At 49.6% G+C, this 24093-nt stretch overlaps 1 protein-coding gene across 1 annotated transcript in view; it reads right to left on the minus strand.

Moving 5' to 3' along the window:
- bahcc1a (BAH domain and coiled-coil containing 1a) overlaps positions 1–24093 on the minus strand; it is a 67289-nt gene that overhangs the window by 7704 nt on the left and 35492 nt on the right. Inside the window, exons 3-22 of the mRNA XM_078284578.1 lie at positions 21123–21248; positions 18524–20905; positions 17311–17425; positions 17000–17199; positions 16062–16220; positions 14192–14463; positions 13183–13528; positions 11261–12214; positions 9557–9726; positions 9249–9385; positions 8871–8984; positions 5700–5814; positions 5149–5383; positions 4811–5002; positions 3434–3607; positions 3009–3292; positions 1536–1616; positions 852–981; positions 621–735; positions 130–205 (exon numbers count right to left, since the gene is read on the minus strand). Coding sequence (XP_078140704.1) covers positions 130–205; positions 621–735; positions 852–981; positions 1536–1616; positions 3009–3292; positions 3434–3607; positions 4811–5002; positions 5149–5383; positions 5700–5814; positions 8871–8984; positions 9249–9385; positions 9557–9726; positions 11261–12214; positions 13183–13528; positions 14192–14463; positions 16062–16220; positions 17000–17199; positions 17311–17425; positions 18524–20905; positions 21123–21248 — 6377 coding nt within the window. The remainder of the gene's footprint in view (positions 1–129; positions 206–620; positions 736–851; positions 982–1535; positions 1617–3008; positions 3293–3433; positions 3608–4810; positions 5003–5148; positions 5384–5699; positions 5815–8870; positions 8985–9248; positions 9386–9556; positions 9727–11260; positions 12215–13182; positions 13529–14191; positions 14464–16061; positions 16221–16999; positions 17200–17310; positions 17426–18523; positions 20906–21122; positions 21249–24093) is intronic.

A 24093-nucleotide genomic window follows, 5' to 3' on the forward strand; every position in this document is an offset into this window, starting at 1 on the left:
AAGGATGATCTGTTAGAAAAATGTAGGGTGGTTGAGAGGAAGACAAGAGGTGGGGGGAAACCAAGTGAAGGTTATTCTTGTTACACGGGGTCGGTTTGTCTCTTGAAAAGTGGAGCAGGGTGAACTTACGGCTTCCTGTAGCAGTTGTTCCAATGAGTAGATTCTAGGGCGGTTTCCTCTTTCACCGTCGATAACAATGCTAAAGCTGGAGAAAGAGCAGAGCAGAGAGAGAGAGAAAGAGATGAGGCTATTTTCAGCAGCTGGCTGTATTATGCCTGCCTGGCTCCCATGGCATACACTACTCCCACTCTGCCGTTTTTTTTACCGTATTTTTGCTGCCTGAGCCAGAGGGGCCCTATCGATACTCCAAGTGAGCCAGGTATGGGAAGACATGGGGTTTGTTATGTAAGGGAGAGAGAGAGGGACAGCGGGAGAGAGAGAGAGAGAGAGAGAGAGAAGGGTGAAGGAGGGAAAGGGCTCTCTGCAGGAGGTGTGTGGACTCCTGCTGGGGTGGTAGGCTTACAGGTGCCAACAGTAGCAGAGGCCTTCACACTGAATCACCTCAGCCACTGAGAAATGTGTGAGTGTGTGTGTGTGTGTGTGTGTGTGCCTGTGCTTACATGTCTGGCAGCTCCAGAGTGTGGACCCTGGCAGCGTACAGAAGCTCATCCTCCTTGGAGATCAGCACCTTCAGTCCATCAGTCAAGAGTTCTTTGGTCAGGACGCAATTAGGAACTGCATAGGGAGAGGCAAACATCATGATCATCATTTCAGCGTCACTAAAACTACTCCATCTATCCCCACTTGAAACATATTGCAAGGTATCTAGTGTCCCCCCCCTCTCCCCTCACCTGCAGTGCTCCTGTGGCTGTATGGACGGCTGCTGTCCTCCTCCCCTTCAGAGAAGCTGCTGTCATCCATCTGAAAGCCCTCATCGGCCGCAAAGCTCTCCAGCAGCCGACTCACTGCTCGTCCCTTTGGCTGTAGGAGACGGATAGATGAAAAAATAAATAAAAATAGAGAGAAATATGGAGATTTGGAAATAGAAAGTGCGAGAAAAGGAAGAAAAAAATTGTTTAGCATGCTACTCAAAGTAGCGACTAACAGCAGGGGACTTCACAGTGCATGTTACTGTCCCCTATCAGTAGACATTTTTCCTCTAACATTGTTTCACTCTGTCACAGCAGAAGGTGTGAGCAACCCCCCCCTCTCACACACACACACACACACACACACACACACACACACACACACACACACACACACTTCTCCTCTACCACCTTCTCCTCCCCCAAGATTACTCAGCAGGGGGTTGGGCTATGTGCAATGTGCTAAGTACTTTTAATAGTTCTACAGTAACGTTCCTCAGGGTGAGAAATCTAGGACAGTTAAATATCACCAGAGTAGTTGAAATAAGGCAATGGAGGCCTGCTTTACCTCAGATCGGTTCACAGTTTGGTGGTTTGAACGTGCCTGGATGACCTGACTGAGGGTCGACTGCTTAATTGTTTTAGGAATTCACGGTGATCGGGTACCTGTTTGTCCCTGCTCCTTCTGCCTCTGCTGCTCTCCTCGCTCTGCGGAGACGGGACCCCGCCTGACCAGCAACTTCTCCTCTGTGGAAGTGGACATGAGGATGGAGAAGATGAGTGGTGAGAGCGTGAGAGATCTCCACAAGCCTGCTGGTTATGATTCATCCCAACAAGTGCAAGGGAAGGGGGGGGCATTGGCAGAACTCTGGTTATGCAATGTGGAGGATTGAGTAAGATTGAGGCTGTTGAGTAATTGTGAGCGTTTACATGTTCCGTCTGACTATTATGTATCTCTCACTCATGATGGTATTGTCTTTGGGAAGGGCAAAGCTGTGGGTTTCTTGTGGTATCCACAATCTCTGAGTCTCCACAATCTTCCTGTGCTGAGTCAGGATTCAGAATATGTCAGCTGATTCCCTAACCATGATAAATTCTATTGAAACCAAACAAATTAAAACCAATAAACCATATCATATGGTATAAGCCATCTGTCAAGTGAATTTTAAGTGAACTTTTGAAATGTCAGAACACATAAAATGTGTTTCCCTCAGCTGGGTTTAAGCGAATAAATCAGCTCTCTGAATGTTTACATCAGAAAACACATACACCAGAAAAATGGAAAGAGTGTTTCAAGACTTGATTTGTACTGGGCAAGTTGTTACTGTTCTTTGATGTCAGCTAATGTTGGCCATATTTCATGCTGTCCAAAGACGAAACAAAGAAATGCACTTGGCAATGTTTTAATGCATGAACTAATGGGCATATAATCACAACAGGCGCCTTAAGGTCAGTGCTCATGATCAGCAGCAAAATCGCTTTGTGCTGGCTGAGCCATTATTTTCTTACGGACAGAGCGGGGACGCCCACCTCAGAGGCAACTATACCTTTGGCATCGCACACTGTTCAAAATTTCAACTGAGTGGCTGCGCTCAATCTTCAAATTATTTGAACTAATTAGAAGTTTCCACCTGACCTTTCACAGCTTCATGTGAGTTTAGCATGGCGACATGTCAGGAATTAGACAGGGCTTCAAGGTTTGTAGACAATTTGTTTTTATCCCACATCCTCTTGCTACCATGTGCACTTCAGTGATGACATATCGACAAGCCTACCTACACCCACCTTAGTGGTGAGCGAAGAGCAAAACACCTATCTTGTGTGGGTGCCCTTATACATGGGACCAACAGCATCTACGACATCTCTGAACTAATTACCTGGCCAATAATGCCAAGCCTATATCTTTATTACGTTGATAAATGCATTTTTCATTGCTATTTATCACATTCTTTCTTTACTGTCAAACAGTGAGTATAAAACCTTTTTTACAATTTCAAAATTTATATTAGTTTTTTCCATTTATTTTTTCAAATTTGATACATCATAATTTGCATAAAAACACTTGGAAATGGATGGAGACCTAGCTATGAACAATGATTAATGCTTGTCCTGGACAGTTCCCTGCCCTGGTCTGCTAACCTTATTGATGGCTCCTCTCAACATGGTGCTCTTGCGTGTGGCCCTCTTCAGCCTCTCACTGGTGGTGGGGAAGGTGGCCAGGCCCATGCTCCTCCGATAGAGGTTGCCTCTGGTCCCCAGGCTGCCCCACCGAGGCTCCTGGGGCCTGGGCCCGCGTGGCCTTCTGACTCCCTCAGACCGGTGATCTTCGTGGTGCTTCTTGACTGCAGTGGCCAGGCCCAGCCTACAGGGGGCCTTCTTCCTCACTTTGACCTCCCCCTCCGCTCCAGACAGACTGTGGGAGCCTGTGTGGTTCAATTAGAGAAACAGATTTAGACCGAGCTAACGAGCCAGCAAGAGAAACACAAAACAGATGCTTCCCATGAAAATGTGAAATGTGGGGCAGCTCTGTTGACTTGTAAATCATTTTCAAAGGGCAGCCTTACCGTAAAGCTCCTGTCTCTCTTTCTTGTTCCTGGCTTTCTGATTGGCCTCCAGCTTTACGACAGATGAGGGAGTCGGACCTGTCACAGAGGAGCTTGAAGTGACGTCTCTGGGGGGTTGGGCTTTGATGTCTTGTCCTTCGTCACTGTCATAACTGCCTTCCTCTTCCTCCTCTTCTAATGGAGGAAACAAATAATACAGTGTAAGGCTAGTATATTGAGTAAATTTTTTATGAACTTATTTGGATTATCGAATAAATCTCTGTCAGTCATTACAAACCAGTCAAGGTTCTTTAACTTTCTCTGCACCATACCATTTCATAAGCACTTCATTAGCAGTTAAATGAATAGCATAACTAGTCATAGAAATGATGTATGATGTGCTTTTCCTCAATGGTATTTTCTGGTCTGAGCCCTTTAAGTGTTGCTAGAGAACTAGTGTGCTAAGTGAGTGTGTGAGTGAGTTTGTGTGTGTGTGTGTGTGTGTGTGTGTGTCACTGCACTCCCTCTAGCTGCTCTGCGACCCAGTCTACTAGTCTCCGGTGCTGTCAAAGCCTCTCACAGGCAACTGTCCACAGCTGTGGCTGCATGTCTCGCCCAGACTAGCCAACAAGGCCCATCGCTGAGGTGTCGAATGTCCACGCGCTGCCGACACCCCTGTCATTTATGACACGTTCATCAACACCTTTTCACTCACCTCTGAAATCTGGTGCAGATCGCTTTCAACGTGATTTACAAATTAACAAAAGTCACACTGGAGCTTCGGCGGCCCTGCCTACGACGAGGGGTGTGTGTGCGTGTCTAAAGATCCGGAGCCGTCCTGATTCAATGTGTCAATGATCCTCTGGTCAGAGGTTAATGAAGATTTCAGGGATTGTGTCTCAGTGTTTCAGTTTGACCTGGGGTCAAAGGTGCTTTCTACACTACACCAGTTAACTTGTTCTTAAGACTTCATTCATTCATTTTCTTTACTTTATTCCTATTCAGGGTCACAGGGGGCTGGAATCTGCATTCTGCAATGCATTGGACGTTAGGCAGGGAAACACCCTGGACGGGTCGTCATTCCATCACAGGGCTAACACAGATAGACAGACAATCACATTCATACCTATGGGCAATTGTCCAATCCACCTGACTTGCATGTCTTTGGAATGTGGGAGGGAACCAGAGCGCCCAGAAGAAACATATGTGAACATGGGAAAACATGGAAACTCAAAAATGCAAAAACGGCAAGGGCCAGGAATCAAACCCCGGTCATTACTGCTGTGAGGCGACAGTGCTAACCACTGAGCCTTGTCTAAGACAAAGAAGTCATTGCATTACATCCCATTACCTAGTACTGTACCTGACTCATAACCAACTCACTGTTCGCCACCTCACCTTGATCAGAGGAGTCACTCTCGGCAGGAGTGCTCTCTCCCTCCTCCATCGCCTCCTGTCTTTGGCCGCGGAGCACCCTGGCTCTGGGCTGGCTCAGACGGGAGGAACCCTGGGTCAGGGTGGTGGATGCCCGCTTCCTCCCACGACGCACCAGTCCAGTCCAGCTCTCCTGGGGGCCGCTGTCCGCACTGGCTGCTGAGAGAGTTTACAAATACCCATCACACTTCAAATCTAAGCACAGTATGTTAGTTAGCTATTTGGAATTTCAACAGCAAGAAACTGATGATACATCATGAAGCAAAACAGGCAGAACCAAAGGTGTGAATGCCGCTATCTACCTGTGTCACTTTGACCCCCAGACTCCTGGCGCCGGGACTCGGCTTTGCTGGTACACTGGCCTCTGTGCCCATGCTTGGGGTTGGAGCTGGAGGGCGAGACCTCCTTGTCCCTGGAGCCCGTCCCTGAGAGAGTCTTCTTACCCTGGGCCTTCTGTTTGAGCCGAGCCACATCACCGGCCAGCTTGGAGCTGAGCACGCCGTGAAGACCGCTCTTTCTGCAGCCCTGCGCTTTTATCTGCAGCAACAGAGAGAGATGAGAGAGCCGGGGAGAGCCAGTTAGACTCCCGGTCACAGCAGCAGCAGCAAAAGCAGCAGAACGTCAGAGAAAGAGAGCTCTCATTTGCTCACACACAGAGAAGAAAAAGGAACAGAAGAAGCCCCAATGAAAAAGATATTAATATGGAGAGCAGGGGATTTGACTCCTGAGGGTAGCACCTAATTAGAAATAGTGTGCAACAAAGGAATATATCAAACACAAAGAAACAAAGAGTGGCCTCTTTTATTTCTAGTTGCATAGAGGACAAAAGAGAAGAGGACGAGGGGACCCTGACCTGTGTGCCGCTGAGTCGCTCAAAGCCCCGATTGGACAGCCTCTTCTTCCTTCTCTGGCTGTCCCCGCCCCCTCCTAGGTCCTCAGGCGACAGGGCAAGCCCCGCCCCCATAGACCTGCCAGTCAAAACAAGGGAGAGGCATTCATTAGAGAAGAATGGTGGTGGTATGAAAGAGAAGGAGGGGGGAGGACATCACAGGGGAAAAACAGAGTTGAGTCACCTCTCTGTGGGATCTAATAACTCTCCTTTCTCCCTCTGATGAACAGAATGAGAAAAAAGGACAAGGAGAGCCCAGTGTCCCAACCACACACTTGAAAAATTGGGATCTAACAAGGAACCTGGGATTGTTTGAGGGCAGCGCGGGATAAGAAGCCTTAACGCTTTATCTAGGGAGTGTCTTTGCAGCCCGTGGAGCACTGAGGAGCTTTGAAAGATACAGTGAATGGTTTGAAGGCATTGCATTTGTATGCGGCTCTATTGTTCTCAGTGAATATCATAGCTCTCCAGTTGCATTTCCATATCACTGTGGCACACTCTTTCCCCTACACTGAGCAGCATCACAGGCCAACCACTCCAAATGTCCTTGAATTTCCCTCTGGAAGCCTGCCCATAGACCACACCGACGTGAGCCGGGCCATGCTCAAACAAAAGATTAACTTCCCCTCTCCTGCTGTGCATACAGCCTAGGAAAATCATCAGTCACATTTACAGAGTAAGCAGGGTCTTTATGTGGAGTGCCCCATTACTGGAAAAATAGAGAAACATTTATTCAATTGTTCACCCTGGTTCTTTGTTTACACCTTGAAATAGGTATAATATTATAATTATATATTGTATGGAATCCCACATCTACACGGTTGTGTGCATCTGTGTGTGTGTATTCATCATGTATGTATGTGAGTCTTGCCTGTGTATATCTCATAATCAGTGTGTGTCAGTGTGCATCTGTAACAGCACAGCCGAGAGAAAGAATGAAGGCGATTGTCGGGCAGTGGGACTGTCTGCCCATTGACTGACAGGAGAGTGACAGAGGTGGCAGTGAAGTGTGAGTTGTCCCTGCGAGGCAGATCCCGCCAAGGCTTGCCTCCCGCTGCTGACAAACACGATGTGACAGAGTCCCTCCCCTCTTGGGGGGGCTGGCGGGGCGAAGCATACAGTGACTAATTAAACAGAATTGATTAGCAGGGTTTGCTGGCGAGCAATAGTTCCCTCCTGTCTTCCCTCCATTCAAAACAGCGCCACAAAGGATCCCGGGTCTCTACCCACAGGAATTACACAGGCACACACAAGAACAAACAACACACACGTACATGCTCATGAACACACAGCTGCATGCATACATACAGCACACACATTGCACAGATGCATGAATTAGCAAATGTAGAGGCAGGGAGACTTGAATGCATCACACACGCGCTCAAAAACACAGACACACACACACACACATATGCACGCATACAGACGCTCCCTCTGGTCCAAGCAGAATGAAGTAAGGAAGGAGGGGCTGGGCTGTTACCCACTGACCCACTGCCCTCCATCAGAGCTCCCGAGCGTCAGCGTCTTGTAGTGGCATGAGTGGCAGGTACAGTACATGCTTTTACATAACCCTGCCATGTAACGCAACATGGGGCCAATCTGTCCCCAGTCTGCCTGCCTGCGCCTCATTCAGAAGCATCATGTCATTCTCCGCTGCTTCGTACACACAGATCTGTGACAGAAACACGGAGAACCTGGTAGACTTGGAGCAAAAAATACGTACCGCAGCTGTTGGTAGCCGCAGCTCAATTTTTGACACAATAGAGAGACAGACCCTGGTTTACTGTCGTGTGGCCTGCAGGAAAGGCCACTTCTGGACCTCGCCCCACCACCACCACCCCCACCATCCCACCCCCACCCCAACCTCCACCCTCCCTCCGCTGCACTCCGCTGCAGGGCCCTGGCCTGTTACCCTTTCATTTGGGTGTCATTGTCACCCAGCATCAGCGTCCCCACTCGGATCAGCGCTGGCCTGGCGAGGGGGCAGGGGTACATGGGTGGAAGGAGAGTGGAGGTGACATCGCAGAGGGGCAGCTGGGAACACGGTGGCCCGTTGCCCAGAAACCACAGAGTGAGAGAAAGAGAAAGAGAGAGAGAGAGAGAGAGAGACTGACAGACAGACAGACATAGAGAGCGCTGCGAGGTGGCACTTAGTGCACGAAGCCCTTCCAAACCCTGATGACAGGACTAATTGAAGCTTGCCAGCAAACCTTTACCGCCCCACCCCCCGTCCCCCCCATCCCCCCAATCCCCCCACCGATCATAACAGCACTGGTGAGCAATTAGCTACTGCTTTGGCAAAAGCATTTAGCTTACTTTTTAGTGTCATCAATACATTTTGAGATAGTAGGGTCCTCGTTTCTTGAATATCCTCCAGTCTCTCCCTCTCCCTCTTTCTCTTCTTCCATTTCTCTCACTCTCGAACTCATTCACTCCCCGTTTCTCTCATACACACACACACACACACACACACACACACACACCCATGCAGCATCAAAGCCCTAAATGTCAGCTTATCTCTATGACTGCCTGGACTGTCTGACCGACCTGTTATCCTTTGGACCCCTGGTGACCCTGCGGGGCTGTAATGGCAGTGGTGTGTCACATTCCTGCTGCTGGGACAGATTACAGGAGAATTCACGGTACTCTAATTACAGCCTCCGCCTGTCACCCCCCCCCCCCCCCCTCCTCAACAGCCAGCAGCCAGCTAGCTTGCAGTCCTACAACCCCCCCCCCCCCAACCCAGCCCAGCCCAGCCCAGCCCAGCCAAGTTCAGCATGGCACTCACAGTCATGCCATTCAGGTTTAGGATCCACTGGGAGGACGCCTATTGAGACACACACATGCACACACACACACGCCCACATGAGCATATATATAGAAAATACATACACATTCCTCGTGCACACATACACAAGCACACAACTGACAGATTACGCTGTTGTACAATTGAGCGCTGGTGTTGATTACGTTAAGAATGGGCTCAAGTGGACTTCCTTGAAAGGGTCAGCTGTGTTCTCCCATTTCCTGTTTATGCCAATGAGAGGCAGTCCCTGTGTGCCAGTGGTACAGAGGGGCTTATCAGGCATGGCTGGACTACAGCCAGGCAGAGGAGATGGACTGAGCGATACTCACTTGACTTTTCTCTGGCCCTCACATGAGGACACAGGGCCTGTGGTGAGGGTGGGTTTCCGCTTCCTGGGCCGCCCCGGTCCTCGTCGCGCAGGGCTGCGAGGTGTTTCCTCCTTCCTGCTTGCACATGCACGTGCCAACACACACACACACACACACACACACACACACACACACAAACACAAAGGGGGACACTCAGATACTATATCTAAACACAATGGTTGGAGCAGCTACAAAATAAATAAAGGAATCCTCTCTGAAACTGGCAGAAAGTGTGTCAAGGAGTTTTTGCTGCTGCTCTGAAAGCAGTTCAAAAGGTCGGCTGGAGGAGATGGGAGTACAAAGCTTGAGGTAAAGGAGGACATGCAAGGCCATACTCACTGATGATCATGCTTCCTCTGAAGCTTGGCTAGCTCCCGCTGCTTCTCCTTGTAGCGTCGCTGCAGCTCAGCCAACTTCACACGCATTGCAAGCTCGGGACCGTCCATTGTTTCCATGCCACCTTTGGCCGGGCACACCTGAAGTACACAACATTAGTGGTTATTTTTAACGTTAAAAATAATCGCTCACCCAAGCGAGCGAGTTCAAGGCCAAACGCAAATCTTTCAGTGATTTGCCATTAATTGAAGAAGATAACATTGAAATGCCAGAAAGAAGATTTTTGTGTTTTGGGGCTTAAACAGTCTTACTGGTTCGTTGCGCGGTGTCCAGCTGCATTTCCTACGCAGATTGAGGATCCTGCGGGCGGGGCAGTGGCGCCCTGCACCCACACTGCTGCCCTCCTGGGAGCCCATCTCCAGGGCTCGGGCTGTTGCCAGGGTAGCAAGGCTCTGGAGGTCAAAAATCAGCAACTCCTCTCCTATGAGAAACAAACCAAAAATGTAATTGTAATTGGGTTGACGTGTATAAGCATCCTTATGACTGAGAGATGCTGTGCAAGGGAAGTAAGCTTGTATCCTTAAAAACTGACAAAAAAAAAAAAAACATGTCTAACTAAGTAAGAAGGAAAGGGGCATTTTTGTGCATGTGAGGGATTGGTGTGCACATTCAGCATCAAATCCTGCATATGCAGCTCAGTATTATATTTCAGCATTATCTATCTTGTGACATAACCTTCCATAGCAAATGAATGGCAAGAGAGAGAGAAATGGAGGGAAAGTGGGCAGATTAAGCCAGCATGAGGGAGCAGTGGCATATCCTTTCAGAGGTCATGTCAATGTGGACTTAACAGATGCTGCTGTGTCAGTGGCCATCTGGGCCAGGCTTTTCCTATATAGTCCTATCTGCCTGTGGCACTGACTGGATTCTATCTACCATTAATGGACTGGACTTGAGCCTGGATATCAGGGGATGAAGCCTAGTTATGAGGGGCAACATGGAATTTAGTTTACAAAGTCACACTGCCTTAAGTGTTTCAACGGATAAAAAGCAAAAACTGATTCTTCTCACTTGTTTTTAGCACAGACTATTGTTGTGAGTCTAAAATGATGTTTGCCACTCCCCAATCAAACAATATCACATCACGAAGACAACATCACTGACTCTGAAATCAGTTGATGATACCCTTTTTATAGAAACCTCTTTTGGGAGCAGTTAAATGCATTAGGATGCTGTGGTAAACACAAAACATCCTTTTGCATGAATGAAAAAAAACACATGGTGCTTTGAAAAACAAGGAAGCTTTTAAAGGCACTTTAAAACAATGGGGTCTAATTAGCCAGGCAATGCTCCAGGGTGCTGAAAACATCGACTGCTTTTGTGATTACACACTAACTTTCAGTAACGCGTTGTGTTTGGGGGAGAGGGGAAGCCAATTGCTGTTTTTTCCTTTTTGTTAAAGTGTGTGTATTTGTGAGTGTGTGTGTGTGTGTGTTTTCATGTGTGCTTGGGTGTGTGCGTTTGTGCACGCGTGTGGATCAAACGGCGGCAGGATGGAGAGACAGAGAGACAGCTCCCTAAGGAAAGGTGGGAGGCAGTAGGGAGGGAGGGAGAGAGGGAGGGAGGTGTACAGCCTCACTAGCAGTTCAGCCCTGTCCTCCTGCTTCTTCTCCCTCTCCTGAGGCCTCTCCATCGTTAGAACAGCCTTTTAGGAAGTAAAAGTGCCTTTAACACACCAAAGAAGAGAATCGGCAAGCAGGCATGCAGGCAGCTTCTCTGGGGAGGTGTTAGAATACACCAGAGGCTCTTGAGACCAGCAGGAAGAGAGGAGTATCTGGGAGAGAACACTGAGTGACGGAGGCTAGGCCTGAGGGGGGAGTGGGAGTTGGTCTCAGTGGACGGGGAGGGAAAGGAGGGTAAACTAGGAGAGAAAAGTGCATTCTGCTGATATGAGTGTGCTTCTGAGTGCATGTTAATGTGTAACATGAGTAATGTGAGACCCGCAGTTTCCTCACCCTGGCTTTTCCCACAGGTGCGTCTTTGCTGCTGCAGCTCGAGATCCGCCAACTCGCTCAGCAGCTCCATGCCATGGTGCGGGCTGGGCTGCGACTGGGCGACCGACGGGGCGCTGAAAGGGAACAAGGGGAACGGAGGTACGTCTGTGCAGAAGGCGGCGGCGATCAGCAGCTCCAGGCTCCAGTAGCAGGGCACAGGAGGCTTGTGGGGAACGGCGACGGTTGCCTGGCTAGGGCTGGGAGTGGAGGCTGAAGCGGGGGAAAGGCACACCAAATCCACTGAGGCGTTATCAGGGGTCATCTCCTTCTCATGCTGCTCCCCATCCTTTGCTTCCTCAGGGGCTGTGGGCTCGGGTTCAGGGGCTGCAGGGGAAGCAGGGTCAAGCTCGATGATGGTGGCCAGCTCTGGCTCCTGCTCTCCAGGCGCCTTGACCTCCTGGACATCCTCCACCTGGCTCTCCTCACTCGCCGCCGCCTCCTCCTCCTCTTCTTCCTCTTCCAAGGTGATGACAGCTTCTGACCTTTCACACTCCTCTGTGGAAAGGGGGATTGGACAGGAAGCAGCCTCACACACTGGGCTCTCAGCAGGGGGGCAAACCAGCACCTCCTCCTCGCCGGGCCCCTGCTCCTCCACCTCCTTCTCCACAGACACATAGCTGGCCGCTGTTACCGCTGCTGCCTCCACCTCCTCCCTCTGCTCCAGAACTCTCTCCACCACCCTTTCCTCCTCTTCCCGCTCTGCTTCCTCTTGTGGGAGTGGCTCTGGGAGGGGCCTGACCACGGCTTGGCAGTCTAGCTCCTCCCCTAGGCTGGAGAGAGGCTGGGGAGCATGCTCAGCAGGCTCCACCTGGACTGCTTCCAGGTCAGCTGGCTCAGCCAGTCGGACGTCCTGGGGGGAGGGCCCGCTCCTGTAACCAATGGCAATGGCAGGGTAGGTGTACCCAGGAGGCAAGTCTATAGGGAGACAGAAATATAATTAATAGAAACATAAATTCTCAATATTGGCAAAAAGATTCTGAGTAGACATTTCACAATAGAATATCTCATTGTGTCCCACTTTTCTAAGTGACTTTTCATCTGAAGAATACAGCAATCACTATTTCTCTTTATGATGCTCTTACATTAAGAGGTGTTGGGCTGTTCAAAAAGCATGACACATCAGCCCCACTCTAAATTTTATTCCCATGCTACCTCTGGGGTCATGAGGGGTGAAAAACAGGGGAAAAGGAAATAAAGTGGCTCTCTGCCTTGATCTCCCAGCAGCAGGAAGGGTAGAGAACCACATGCAAGTGTGTGTGAGTGTGTTATTTGAAGTGGGCCAGGCCCTTTGGTTTATCAGAGCGCCTTGACACAATTCCTCTGGCGTGCGGCGGCCGTTAGCCAGACATTAATGATGATGAAGAGAGTGTGGGGCCTGTGGGGGTGGAGGAGAGGAGGGGGCTGGGAGCGAGGTGTTTCTCTGTCATTACCGAGGTAACAGTACTGGAAAGCCCCAGCTCAGCCGGCAGCCATTTTCTGCAGCTTCGAGCTGTTCAGTCAATCAGGGGCTCGCCAACAGAGCCACCCACACACATTACCACAACACCAGCAGAAAAAAAGCATCATTAACAACAATGGCTCCTCCAATTACCATTGGATAGAGGCTGCTGCTATATTCTAGCTTGTACTGTCCTTCTTCTGTTGCTGTGTCAGACCTATTTGGCATCTCATTTTCAGGTCTTGAAAGGACAGAGCTAAAAATCTGTAACCCAGCAGCATCTTAAATTGATTACAGACAGCATTTCCTTCAACAGGCTATTTCCTGATCTTATCCGTGTTGCTCATAGTTTAGATATTACATGCAGTGCATCAAAAACAGCTGAAAGACACATCATTGAGGCATGTGTGTATGCTTGTGCTCACATAGACATGCTTATGCTTACCAGGCTCCAGAGACTCTGGGTAGTCCTGCGGGGGCTGCCCCTCGCCTCTCTTGTCCTGGGACTCGGCCCCCTTGGGTATCTGAGGCGGGGCGGGGCTGATGGCCGGAGAGTGAGGGGCTGCAGCTGCAGGGCTCGGGGCAGGGCAGGGGGTAGAGGGCGTGCTTTTGGGGTGAGGTCGTAGTGAGGGCGACTGGCAGCAGGGGGACAGGTGGGCAGCACAGGCCCCAGGGGGAGAGGTGTTCCTGGTCTGGGGGTTGTAAGAGTAGGGCTTGGCAGGTTTGGACGTCCTGGGTTCAGAAATAAGTTCCTCCAGTTCAACCGAGGGCTCATCTGGTCTCTTCTGCATCTAGGGCAGGGAAATAAAGTAATTTTTAATTTCTACGTTTACTGAAGGGCACAACAAACTAAAAAAAAAGCTTTAGAGCAAGTGGATTCCTATATTCATGATTTAATAACCAATCCCTTGTAATCTAGTCATTGACACAAAAGGCTTAATGAGTACTTGATATAGGGGTGGACCATGCATTCATTTGGGTGCCGTGGGTCTATTGACTGTGCTGTGTGTGCAACAACAGACGAGGCTGTTTGCCCCACAGCCTATATTCAGCCCACTCCATCCCTGTGGGAAAATCAGCAGATCCCAGAATAATATTGGGGAAGCTAAGAATAGGCCCACACTGTGGCTAAATAGTCGTGTGACAATTTAAGCTGACTCATGACTCACTTACTCTCACTTACTCTGCTAGAGATCTCATTTTCTATTTGTGTGTGTCTTTGTGTAAACTGCGCATCTGAATAGATAGCCAGATAGACAGATAGATAGATAGATAGATAGATAGATAGATAGATAGATAGATATACTGCATGTGTGTGTGCATTTTCCATCCACGATACAAAGGTGCAGTGCTTGTTTTTGCATATGCCCATGAAAATCAGTCTATGTAAATCGAGCTCTCTTCAAGCTGACATCTTTGTCATTCCTGCATGGTTCCATTGACTTTCTAATCACCTGTGTGTTGTGTGTAACTCGATGTTGCATGTCCATGCCGTGGGCAGCTCTGTGCTGCTGCTGAGGCTGTGACTGTGGCTGTGGCTGCTGCGACTGGTGGCTCTGGTGCTGATGTTGATGCTGATGCTGGAGCTGCTGATGCTGCTGGAGAGCGTACAGCTCCTGTTGCCGTAGAAACTGGGAGCGGGAGTACACAGCAGGATGCTGCATGTGGGAGGGTGGGCCCCGGGCGCCGTACACAGGGGGCCACAGCCCCGGCTGCTCCATCACATCTAATGAGAGAAAGGAGGAGGGTCATGATGGAGGAGGCTACCTTAGAACACAATGGCATGCACGCACATACACACTTGTGCAACCTTTTCGCATAGGTTTGTGCACATCAACACTGTGCGCAACACATTGGAATAGAAGATTGCGTTATTCTTATCTGTCATTATCTACCTCCCACACACACATTACAAAACAGTGAAATCATTATGGATCATTTAAAAATCATTGTATTCACATTTTGTAGCATAGACATAGACAAATCTTTTCGAAAAGGATTTTTGACTTCTGAGAACAAGGTCTCCCCAGGCAGCAGCAATCCCACGCTCTCCCTGCTCTGAACAGAACTCTGTCTCATAAGAAATGCCTTGAGAATTTGCTGGAATGCTGGAAATAAGTCATGACAATGATGAAATATGTACAGATGATGATGATAATAATGATGATGATGACCGATAGGTTGATTAGTGGTCAGAATCCATGAGTGGAAACGTATATTTGTCCCACTGGAGTGATCGACATGGCTTCTCTGCCTAAAAGTCCCACCTGCCCCAGCCAAACCACAGAGGGGGTCTGTGAGGGGAGCCAGCAGGAAGCCTGGTTCCCATGTCTGGGGGTGGACAACCTCTCTCCTTATGTGGAAGGACCAGTGGAAGTCAATGTGGGTGAGATGCAGCTGAACAGATTGGCTATGACACAGGCTCAGCTTGGGGATCAGGCCCACACTATGAGTCCCGACCCAATGTGTTTTTCTACTCTATGTTTCACACAGCACTCATTAAGGGGCATGTCCAACTTGACCCGCCCTTCCACCCCCTCTCTCCCAGACACACCAAGAACCCTTGTTCAGAGACATTAACTCAGCTAGGCTAATGTTTCCTGCGGGAGGGGTTTTGTGGATGCACTTCCCCTCTCGGCTGGAACTCCTGCGGAGCACAGAAGGAAACGTACCACAGAGGATGGAGAGCTAATTAAATTTCACAGCCTGCTCACTGAATATGGGTCTGCAATGACTTTTGAGAAGTGATCTCTCCCTCACTCTCTCGCTCTTCCTCTTCCTCTGGTGTGGTGGTGATGGTGTGTGTGTGTGTGTGTGTGTGTGTGTGTGCATATGGCTTTGGATGAGCACCCTGACCCATTGAGAGTTCCATTCCTGCGGGGCGGAGCAGGTGGTGTGCAGGAACGCCTGAACTGTGATGTGTGTGTGCGTTGTGCTGTTGTCTATGTGTGTGTGTGTGTGTGTGTGTGTGGTTGCACGCATGTGTACAGCAAAGGGAGAGAACAAGTCCATCAAAGGGAAGCTCATCAGCAGCCTGCGCTGGTACCACCATGATCACCAACAGAGTTATTTTAATATCGGATCCACAATGTATGAACACTGAAATCACAGCATTAATAACTAGTCAGTAGGAGGTGAAGTAGTCGAATATGAATTTTGTGAATCCGCATGTATGGATTTACGTGTGGCAGATCATGAATGTATGTAAGAAATGAACAAGGAACACACACACAAATGCACAAACTCTCCTATTTCTTGGAGGTTGTGTTGTCTACAGAAATAAATTCCAATTTCACTTGAGGAGTAAAGGAGGTTATGGCATACCCAGGTGATGGGTAGCAGGATGGGCCGGGGGCTCCGTGGGCAGGACCACCAGCTGGGCGGAGGGGTCCTGGGGCAGGGGAAGGACTGGCTGCAGAGGGCCTGGCATGGCTGCTGAGAAACCTGGGGGCAGGTTCTGGTGCAGGGCCGTATGACCAATCCCTGCAATACAGAAGTGATCTCAGTTTAAATTACGTACCTGTCATATTCAACGTAGAACTGTTACACTGTAACAGTAATAATAATATTAACAATAAATAGTAGGCTATAATGTATTTTTATAGCACTTATCTAAAAACAGTTTACAAAGTGCAGCCAGAAGACACTAGACAAATTAAAAATGATAGGAACAAATAAGAACAATAAGAGACAGTTTAAGATAAATCATTACATAGAAGCAAGTCTGAACAAATTAGTCTGAAGTCTAGAGTCTTGAGTCTAGATCGAGAAACCTTCAGAAGGGCACAGTGCTACAGGATCTCAGGCTACACTCATTCATAGGGGGTTAAAAGGTCAACAATATAGGGGTCAAACCTTGCTGAGCTTTAAAATTAATCAGTGAAGAAATGAAATAAATTCTAAAACTGACTGGCAACTAGCGAAAAGATGCTAAAATTGGGGTGATGTGATCTCTGTAAAATCCTGGCTGCTGAATTCTGTACAAGCTCGAAGATGAGAGATTGAGTTTTGACTGCGGCAGGCATTAAGGGAGTTACAGTCAGAGCGAGATTATATAAAAGCACGACTGACCTTCTCCAAGTCGGCTGAGGATAAAAATACCTCGATTTTTGATATATGCCTCAGCTGTACTACCTTCTGTTGCATACTGTAACATACTACTGTCACTAAATTAAATGGAGTTACACCATAGAGTTACACAGCTGCGATGCAATAGCAAAATTTCAGCTTCCTAATTTCCAAAAGTATTCATATTCCCTCACCATAGGAGTGTCCTGTCATCCATAGGGAGGGGCTTCCAGTTCTTGGCATCCAGTGATGGTGAGCAGAATGTGCAGAGGGATCTCCTAATTGGCCAGATTGAAGGGAAGTCCCGCCTGGGACCATGAGATGAGAGGTGAGGTCACCGTGACAACTGTTGGAGGGGTGGATCCTTGCAAACTCCACTCGTTCCTTATTATCCCTAGCGTGGGGAAAATAAGACAAAGATAAGGATATTTGAATGATGACAAGTAAAGGCTGATAACAATACAGATTATGGATTCGGATACGGAGTAGCTTTGCAGTCGCTCACCTGATGTATGCCTCTCTGTCTCTGTCCAAGCAAGTCAGACCTATCTGTTCTCCACTCATCCTCTTCCTCTCCTCCTCAGTGGCAGGATCTGAGGGATACATGGAGCGGGGTGGTCCTGGGAGACAAACATTAGCTTAACCATTAGCTTTCTGTTCCCCGGTGAGCGCATATTCCCCAGTCTCTCACCATCTCTCTAAACACTACCTAACCCGGCTCACAGGAGACCCTCCTGGAACACTGACAGTGCTTAGTGCTGCCTTCTTTCTAGCTATCTTTTTATACCTTTCTAAAACCCAGTCTAGACCATACTCTCATATACGTTTCTCTTCTTTTCCTCGATTGTTTTTTCATTTCCCTCATCATACCTCTATTTTACATATTTTTGCCCCCCAAGATGCCCCCCATTCTTTCGTTCGTCTGTCCATCTCTCTGTCAGTGGAAAGATGCTCTCCAGCATTTTTAAAATTACACCAATTGGCAGTCGCTGGGTGAGGCAATCACAGGTCAAAACGAGGTGACATATTTATTACTGATTGGTCGTGAGGGGGACTGCATCATTCATAGAGGATGAAGTGTTGATTATTGCCTTGTTTAAAATATTACCTAGCTTTGATTTGTATTATTTGTGGTAGGGTCTGTTAAGGAGACTTACTGATATTGTCATTAGCCAACACCAAATACAGAAACAACAAGCACTTTGAGCCAAGCTCAGCAATATTGATAAGGTGTGGAGCAAATTGCTCTGTTTGCAAGTATTAATTCAAAATGAAACTATGCTTTTCCGTTTACTCAAATATTGCCTTTCTGGGAACAGTTATTGGTTATTGCCTGAAAGGAGCAAGAAAGCTAAATAATATGGACACCGCTCTCTTCACATTGAATTGTTATGGCTTGGGGTTAATGTGTCAATGGGTTACTTCAGAGCAATTCATACTGAGCAGTAAAAGCCAATGAGAATTACATACATAACAAGATACTCAATGTACTGAATAAAATCTATGTTGGCCTGAAGTAATGCAAAAATGATAGAAATGAGCAAAAAACTATTTTCACCAGTATTTTACTTTTTCTCAAATCATGCTTTTTCAACTTTAGGCTTTGCTTGTCTCAGGTTTATTTTTTCACAGCCAGGTCATCCACAGGTCACAGATAAACAAGCTGCTCTCACTTCCCTGCACCTCTGTTTATTGAAGCAGTGACCCGGGGCGCTTACCTTTCACAGAGGGGTGCACCCTGCCCTGCCGGCTGCTGGGGTGACTGTCTGCTGAACGACAAGGAGGCTCCCTTTGTCTGGCAACAGCCACTGCAATTCCCACTGGCGGCTGTCGCACCTCGCTTTCTCCATGACCTGCCTCCCCCATATCCCGGCTCCGCCCACTGCAATCAGGGCGCTCACTGTCATTGGATGGGCCCTTCCTGGTAGGTAGAGTCTGTTTGCTGCCCTGCAGGGCACAGCTTCCCCCAGCAGGGCCTGATTTGAGGCTGCCCAGCCCCCCAAAGGGACTCTTCTGGGAGAGGAGCAGGGGCTGCTGTTGGTTGCTATACTTCAGCAGGCTTTTCATGGCACTGCTCTCCCCCTGTGTTGGGCCCTGGGGCTCAGGTTGCTGCTGCTGCTGCTGCTGCTGCTGCTGCTGCTGCTGCTGCTGCTGCTGCTGCTGCTGCTGTTGCTGCTGTTGTTGCTGGCTGAGAGGAGGTGCAGAGGAAGGCTGGGGAGGAGGCAGGCCCATGCCTGGCTGCTGTTGCTGCTGCTGGGGATGCTGCCGGCTAGTGCTCCCTAACTCCATGTAAGACTTCCTCTGCTCCTCCTCAGGCTGTGGCATGTGGTGGGGAGGCCTCATGGCCCAGGGTGGCACTGGGGGCTGCTGGTGGTGGTGCTGCCCACTGTTGCTGCTGTACCCATAAGGAGACATGTCCATCTTCCTCTTCAGCTCCTGACTGTTCCCCTGGTTCAGCTCAGCTGGAGAAGGGGCATCTGGGCCAGGCCGGCCATGCTGCTGGTGGCGGATCCTGGCTACCTTTTGACCATCTCTCTGTAAGGAGCAGCTACCCCCCGCCCCAGGACCAGGGCCTGCTCCAGCTCCACCATGTTGAGCCATACCTTTACCCCCAAGGGGGGAGGAGTTGGGTGGGGGCCCTGGATGGGAACAGTCTCTGTAGGGAGAAGTGTTGACAGAGTGGGGGACAGAGTGTCCAGCCTTGGGCCCCTGGGGTAGCGAGGCCCTGAACACATCTGTGTCCACACCGCTGTTGATGCACTCGGCACTGCGGGAACGCACGACCTGGTGCTGCTGTTGGGGATGTGGAGGCTGTTGTTGTTGGGGAGGTGGGGGAAGCTGTGAGGGCTGGAGGTGGTGGTGGTGCGACTGCATCCAATCTGGAGCTTTCTCTGCCTTTCTGTATGGGTGCTGCTGTTGCTGGGGTTGTTGTTGTTGTTGTTGTTGCTGTTGTTGTTGTTGTTGTTGTTTTCTGTGCCAATTACTATGGTGCCCACCACCTCCATTCTTTTCCATGACCTTGTCCTTGGCATTGCCCCCTCCACCTCCACCACCCACCCCCTGACAGTCAGGGTTGCCAAGCTGGAAGGGCCCGCTGGACTTGTCCCCCAGGTGTCCCACAGATGGCACAAATGTAGGCCCTGTGACTTTAGGCTCGCGCCCCGCATTGGCTGGCCCCCTCTCATGTGAGGAGGGGTTGGCTAGAGGAGCGGGAGGGGGCGGGCAGAAGAAGTCCGGGTGGTGATGTGCGTGGTGGGAGTGATGTGGGTGGTGTGGATGGCTGGGGTGGAGCTGGAGGCAGTGGAAGCCCCCTGGATGAGGGTGAGTGTGGGGGTGAGCGTGAGGGTGGGGATGGGGATGGGCCCCTCCAGCAGCAGAGCCCATGTGCAAGGGTGGGGGTACAGAGTAGGACAGGGAGTGGTGGAGCGGCGCCTGACCCCTTTCCAGACAGTCTGAGGGCTGTTCGCTGATCCTCATCTCCCCACTCACCCCCTCTTTGGTGCAGCGACTGCTGCCGCTGGACCCCATATGTCTGGCCTGGCTGCTCCCCCCACCCCCCATAGCTCCGCGGGCGGTGCCCTCCCCACAGCTGGACATGGAGGCCTTCGCCCCTGCTCCAGTTCCTGTGTCTCCATTTTGCATCTTGCCATTGTGCAGACAGGCGCTGAGGGGCTTGCCCATGGTCTGGGGGTGCTCCTTGCTGTACTCCATGGTGAGGGACGTCTTGTGCCTCTCCAGTGCCCTACTGTTGACCTCCTCTAAGGGCAGCGGGTGCTGTGGGTAGTGAGGGTGCTGCTGATGGGGGTGGGAATGGTGGTGATGCGTGGGCTGGGGTGGCTGGTGGCTGTGGTGCTGCTGCTGCTGCCTTTCCTTGGCCTCCTGTTTGCTGCTGGACCTCTCCTTGTCCTTGGTGGGTACCACTCCCCTCTCCACAGACCCCTCCTTCAGACCCTTATGTAGACCTGACCCTCCCCCCGGGTCTCTGTCTCTGCTGCAGGACCCCTGAGTGTGTCCTGGACCTGCCCTGGACATTGGTGGCAGACTGTGATTGGCTGAGATGAGAGGAGGCTGGGACGGGAGGCTTCGAAGATAGAAGTTCTCTGTGAGATGAAGGAAGACAGGCCAATAAAGAGGAATGCATTAGTCAAGAAAGGAAAAGGCAATGACAGAATTAGATTATTTAGCTCTCATGATAGTATCCCTATAGGCATCCTCATATCAAATATTCCAAATCAAATTACTGCATACTTGGTTGTATAAATTGGATTTAAATGTCTTATTTCTGTCTGATTAAATTTTAATCATCTTGTGCCTCACCTTTTTGAGTGTCATAGAAACGGTGCTGCCCGTAGAGAACTCCGCTGTTGGCATGGTGATCCAAGTGGCTCATGGGAAGGAAGGTGTGGGCCAGACTCCCTGAGAATCGAGGATACCCTGGAGCTGCTGAGATAGGATGGATAGACAGATAGTAGAGAGAGAGAGAGACACGAGAGAGAGAGAGAGAGAGAGAGAGAGAGAGAGAGAGAGAGAGAGAGAGAGAGAGAGACAGAGAAATATAATTGATAAGACAGGAGAGTAACCAGCGAGTTGCATTTATCCAGACCAACCCGATATAATCCTTCAGGTCCAATGCAGCTGGTGGTGTTCGTACGCAAATAACTACTGGCTCTGCTTGTCATGTTTGCTGTTCCTGCTTGGGTTTAGAATGCAAACAATAGAAGACAAGCTCAGTCTTGGGAATCGCTGTAATGTATGAAATGTGTCCTCCAAACATATGGCTCTTTCTTTATCTCTCCATGTCTCTCCCTCTGTCAGCGCTGGCTGTAGCGCTCCTCTCCATCTGAATGGAGTGATAAGGCCGGATTTCAGGCTCGTGTTTACATTGACTGGAGAGCTGGGCTGGTGCCCTTCGCTGACCTACACCGGGGGTGAAAGGTCGATTGGATGTGGGGCCTTTAAGCCGGCGCACCTGGGCCTATTACAACAAGCCCATCTGGAGGACATTTACACCACAACCAAACACACAACTCATTCTGCATTGGGACATTTGAAAAACACAAAGGACTTTGAAGGTGGAGGAGAGAGAAAACATGGATAGAGATGAAAGACCACCACAGCATTTGGACAAAGAAAACAGCATTGCTATGACAACACACTTTTACACAGCAATTTGGTAACCATAAAATCTATATAAAGCAGTGTGAATTTAATTATCTATAACTAATTTATTCCACACTGTCAGAAGAGATGGTAATAATAAAGTAAAAGTAAACTGGAAAAATAGGGAATTCTGGGTGTATTATGAAATTCTTTACTGAAGGTACAGGCACTATACGGAAAATGCTCTACTGAGCATATTATGTAATGCTATACTGAAACAAAACATTATGGTTAAACCTGGGCCCTCCCCATCTCCTCCCTGCCACCCACAGGCTCCAGAAATAAACAAGGAAAAGATAATGATACCCTATACACATCATTACCACGAGTGCACCAATGGCAGCGAATAGAGGAGAAAGAAGGAAGGAAGGAAGGACAGAAAGAGTGGCAGGGAGAGAAAGAGAGAAAACAGATAGAGATGTAAAGGTATTTTGTGTGTTGGTGCATTGCCATTCATCCATGTGATTGGGATAAAGAGAGACGGAGAGTGTAACTGACCACCAGCATCACATACAAGCATCTCTGTGGCCTCTAAGTCATCTTGAGAAGCCCAGGTGGTTCACGTCTCTCCATGCCTGCCTTTGCACCTGTCTCACCCTGCAACCTCACATTCAAACACAGACCCACAGACAGATGAAGGAGGGCGGAGGGAGGAAAGGAGTGAGCGAGAGAGGAAAACATGGCTCTACAAGCTAAATGAAAGACAGACGTATTTGTGTTGGCAAGTGTGCGGCCTGATCCCAGAAAGTGCAGATGCAGTTCATTTGGCCCGGTGTGCGCAGTGCCGTGGGTTTTTTACAGCAGCTCCGAGTGTTGAATGTCTCACTTTCTGCCGGTGGAACAATGGGGCCTGTGCTGTGTGTCGGCTCTGGGGAGGGAGGAGTGTTGTGGTGGGCTTAATGACCTCGTCTCAGAGAGGCCTCCGCATCCTCCCATCTTAATTAATGAAATGCACAGAGAGGGCAAACAGCCCTCCAATAACACAGGAGGTGCTGCTTTCTGAGGAGGGCAAGGGGGTGATAATTACATACCCTCACTTTCTCTCTCTCTCTTTCCTCTTTCACCTATTTTCTACCTCTCTCTTTTCGCTCTCTCTCCCCTTTTGTCTCTGTCACTGTCTTGGCTGTCATGATTAATAAGCACGCACATTTATGCCAATTCATCTACAGAGGGAGGGGGGGAATCCTTTGTTTAAACAAGACATTTTTCTCTGATTTTGGGAGGGAGGAAAGGAGAGAGCTGTTTGGCAGTCTTTATCCTAGCTGGGAGAGGGGCTCTTTTTTTCTGCGGCAGCATGTTGTTTGTGAGCGTGACGATTGACGGCGTAATCCCCTTTCACAGCGTGGTCTGGCTGTGCCCGATAATGCCAGCCCGCTCGGTTTCAGCATGCCCTCCATTGGGGCGGCAAGAGGGGGACCGCTGGGCACGGCAGAGCCCATTCAGCCATTAATCTGGCCAGGACAAGGGAAGCTGCTGCTTCTGCTGCTGCTGCTGCTGCAGGCGACGTGAGCAGGGTCTTAGTGCAGTCTGCTGACGCCACAGCAGCCCCCCCCTCTCTCTCTCTCTCTCTCTCTCTCTCTCTCTCTCTCTTTCTCTCTCCACACACACACTCACACACACAAACAGCTCAGCATCGGCAAGTGAATGACGGAGGGGAGTTCACAGCGCATGCCCTCCTTTCCACGGGCGGAGCAGGGGCGAGAGGCAGAACAAACAGAGCTGCATCCCAGGGAGGGATTTCCAGAAGTTCTGAAGGCATTTCTCACAGCGTGGTGGGTTGAGAGAAGCAGGCCGACAGGGAGGACAAAGAAGGGGGTTGGATATAGAACAGCACCTACAGGCAGAGGAGAATTAAGGCTGCTGAATTAGAGGCAGGCGACCGAGTGTGTCGCTTCCTCGCCGGCACGGAACCGTCCTCTCTCCCTCTCTCTCTCCATCCCTATCTGCTCCCGTTACACCTGCTCTGCAGACAGTAGCCCATACAATTACTGAAGAGGGCCTTACTTTCTTCACTTTTACTGAAAGGCAAAATAACATAAATGCCTAATTGTATATTGCCCCTGGGGAAATGGCTGTGAGATTTCAGAGCGAGCGAGAGAGAGAGAGAGAGAGAGAGAGAGAGAGGGAT

The sequence above is a fragment of the Centroberyx gerrardi genome, chromosome 7 (assembly GCF_048128805.1).
Source record: "Centroberyx gerrardi isolate f3 chromosome 7, fCenGer3.hap1.cur.20231027, whole genome shotgun sequence".
NCBI lineage: Eukaryota > Metazoa > Chordata > Actinopteri > Beryciformes > Berycidae > Centroberyx > Centroberyx gerrardi.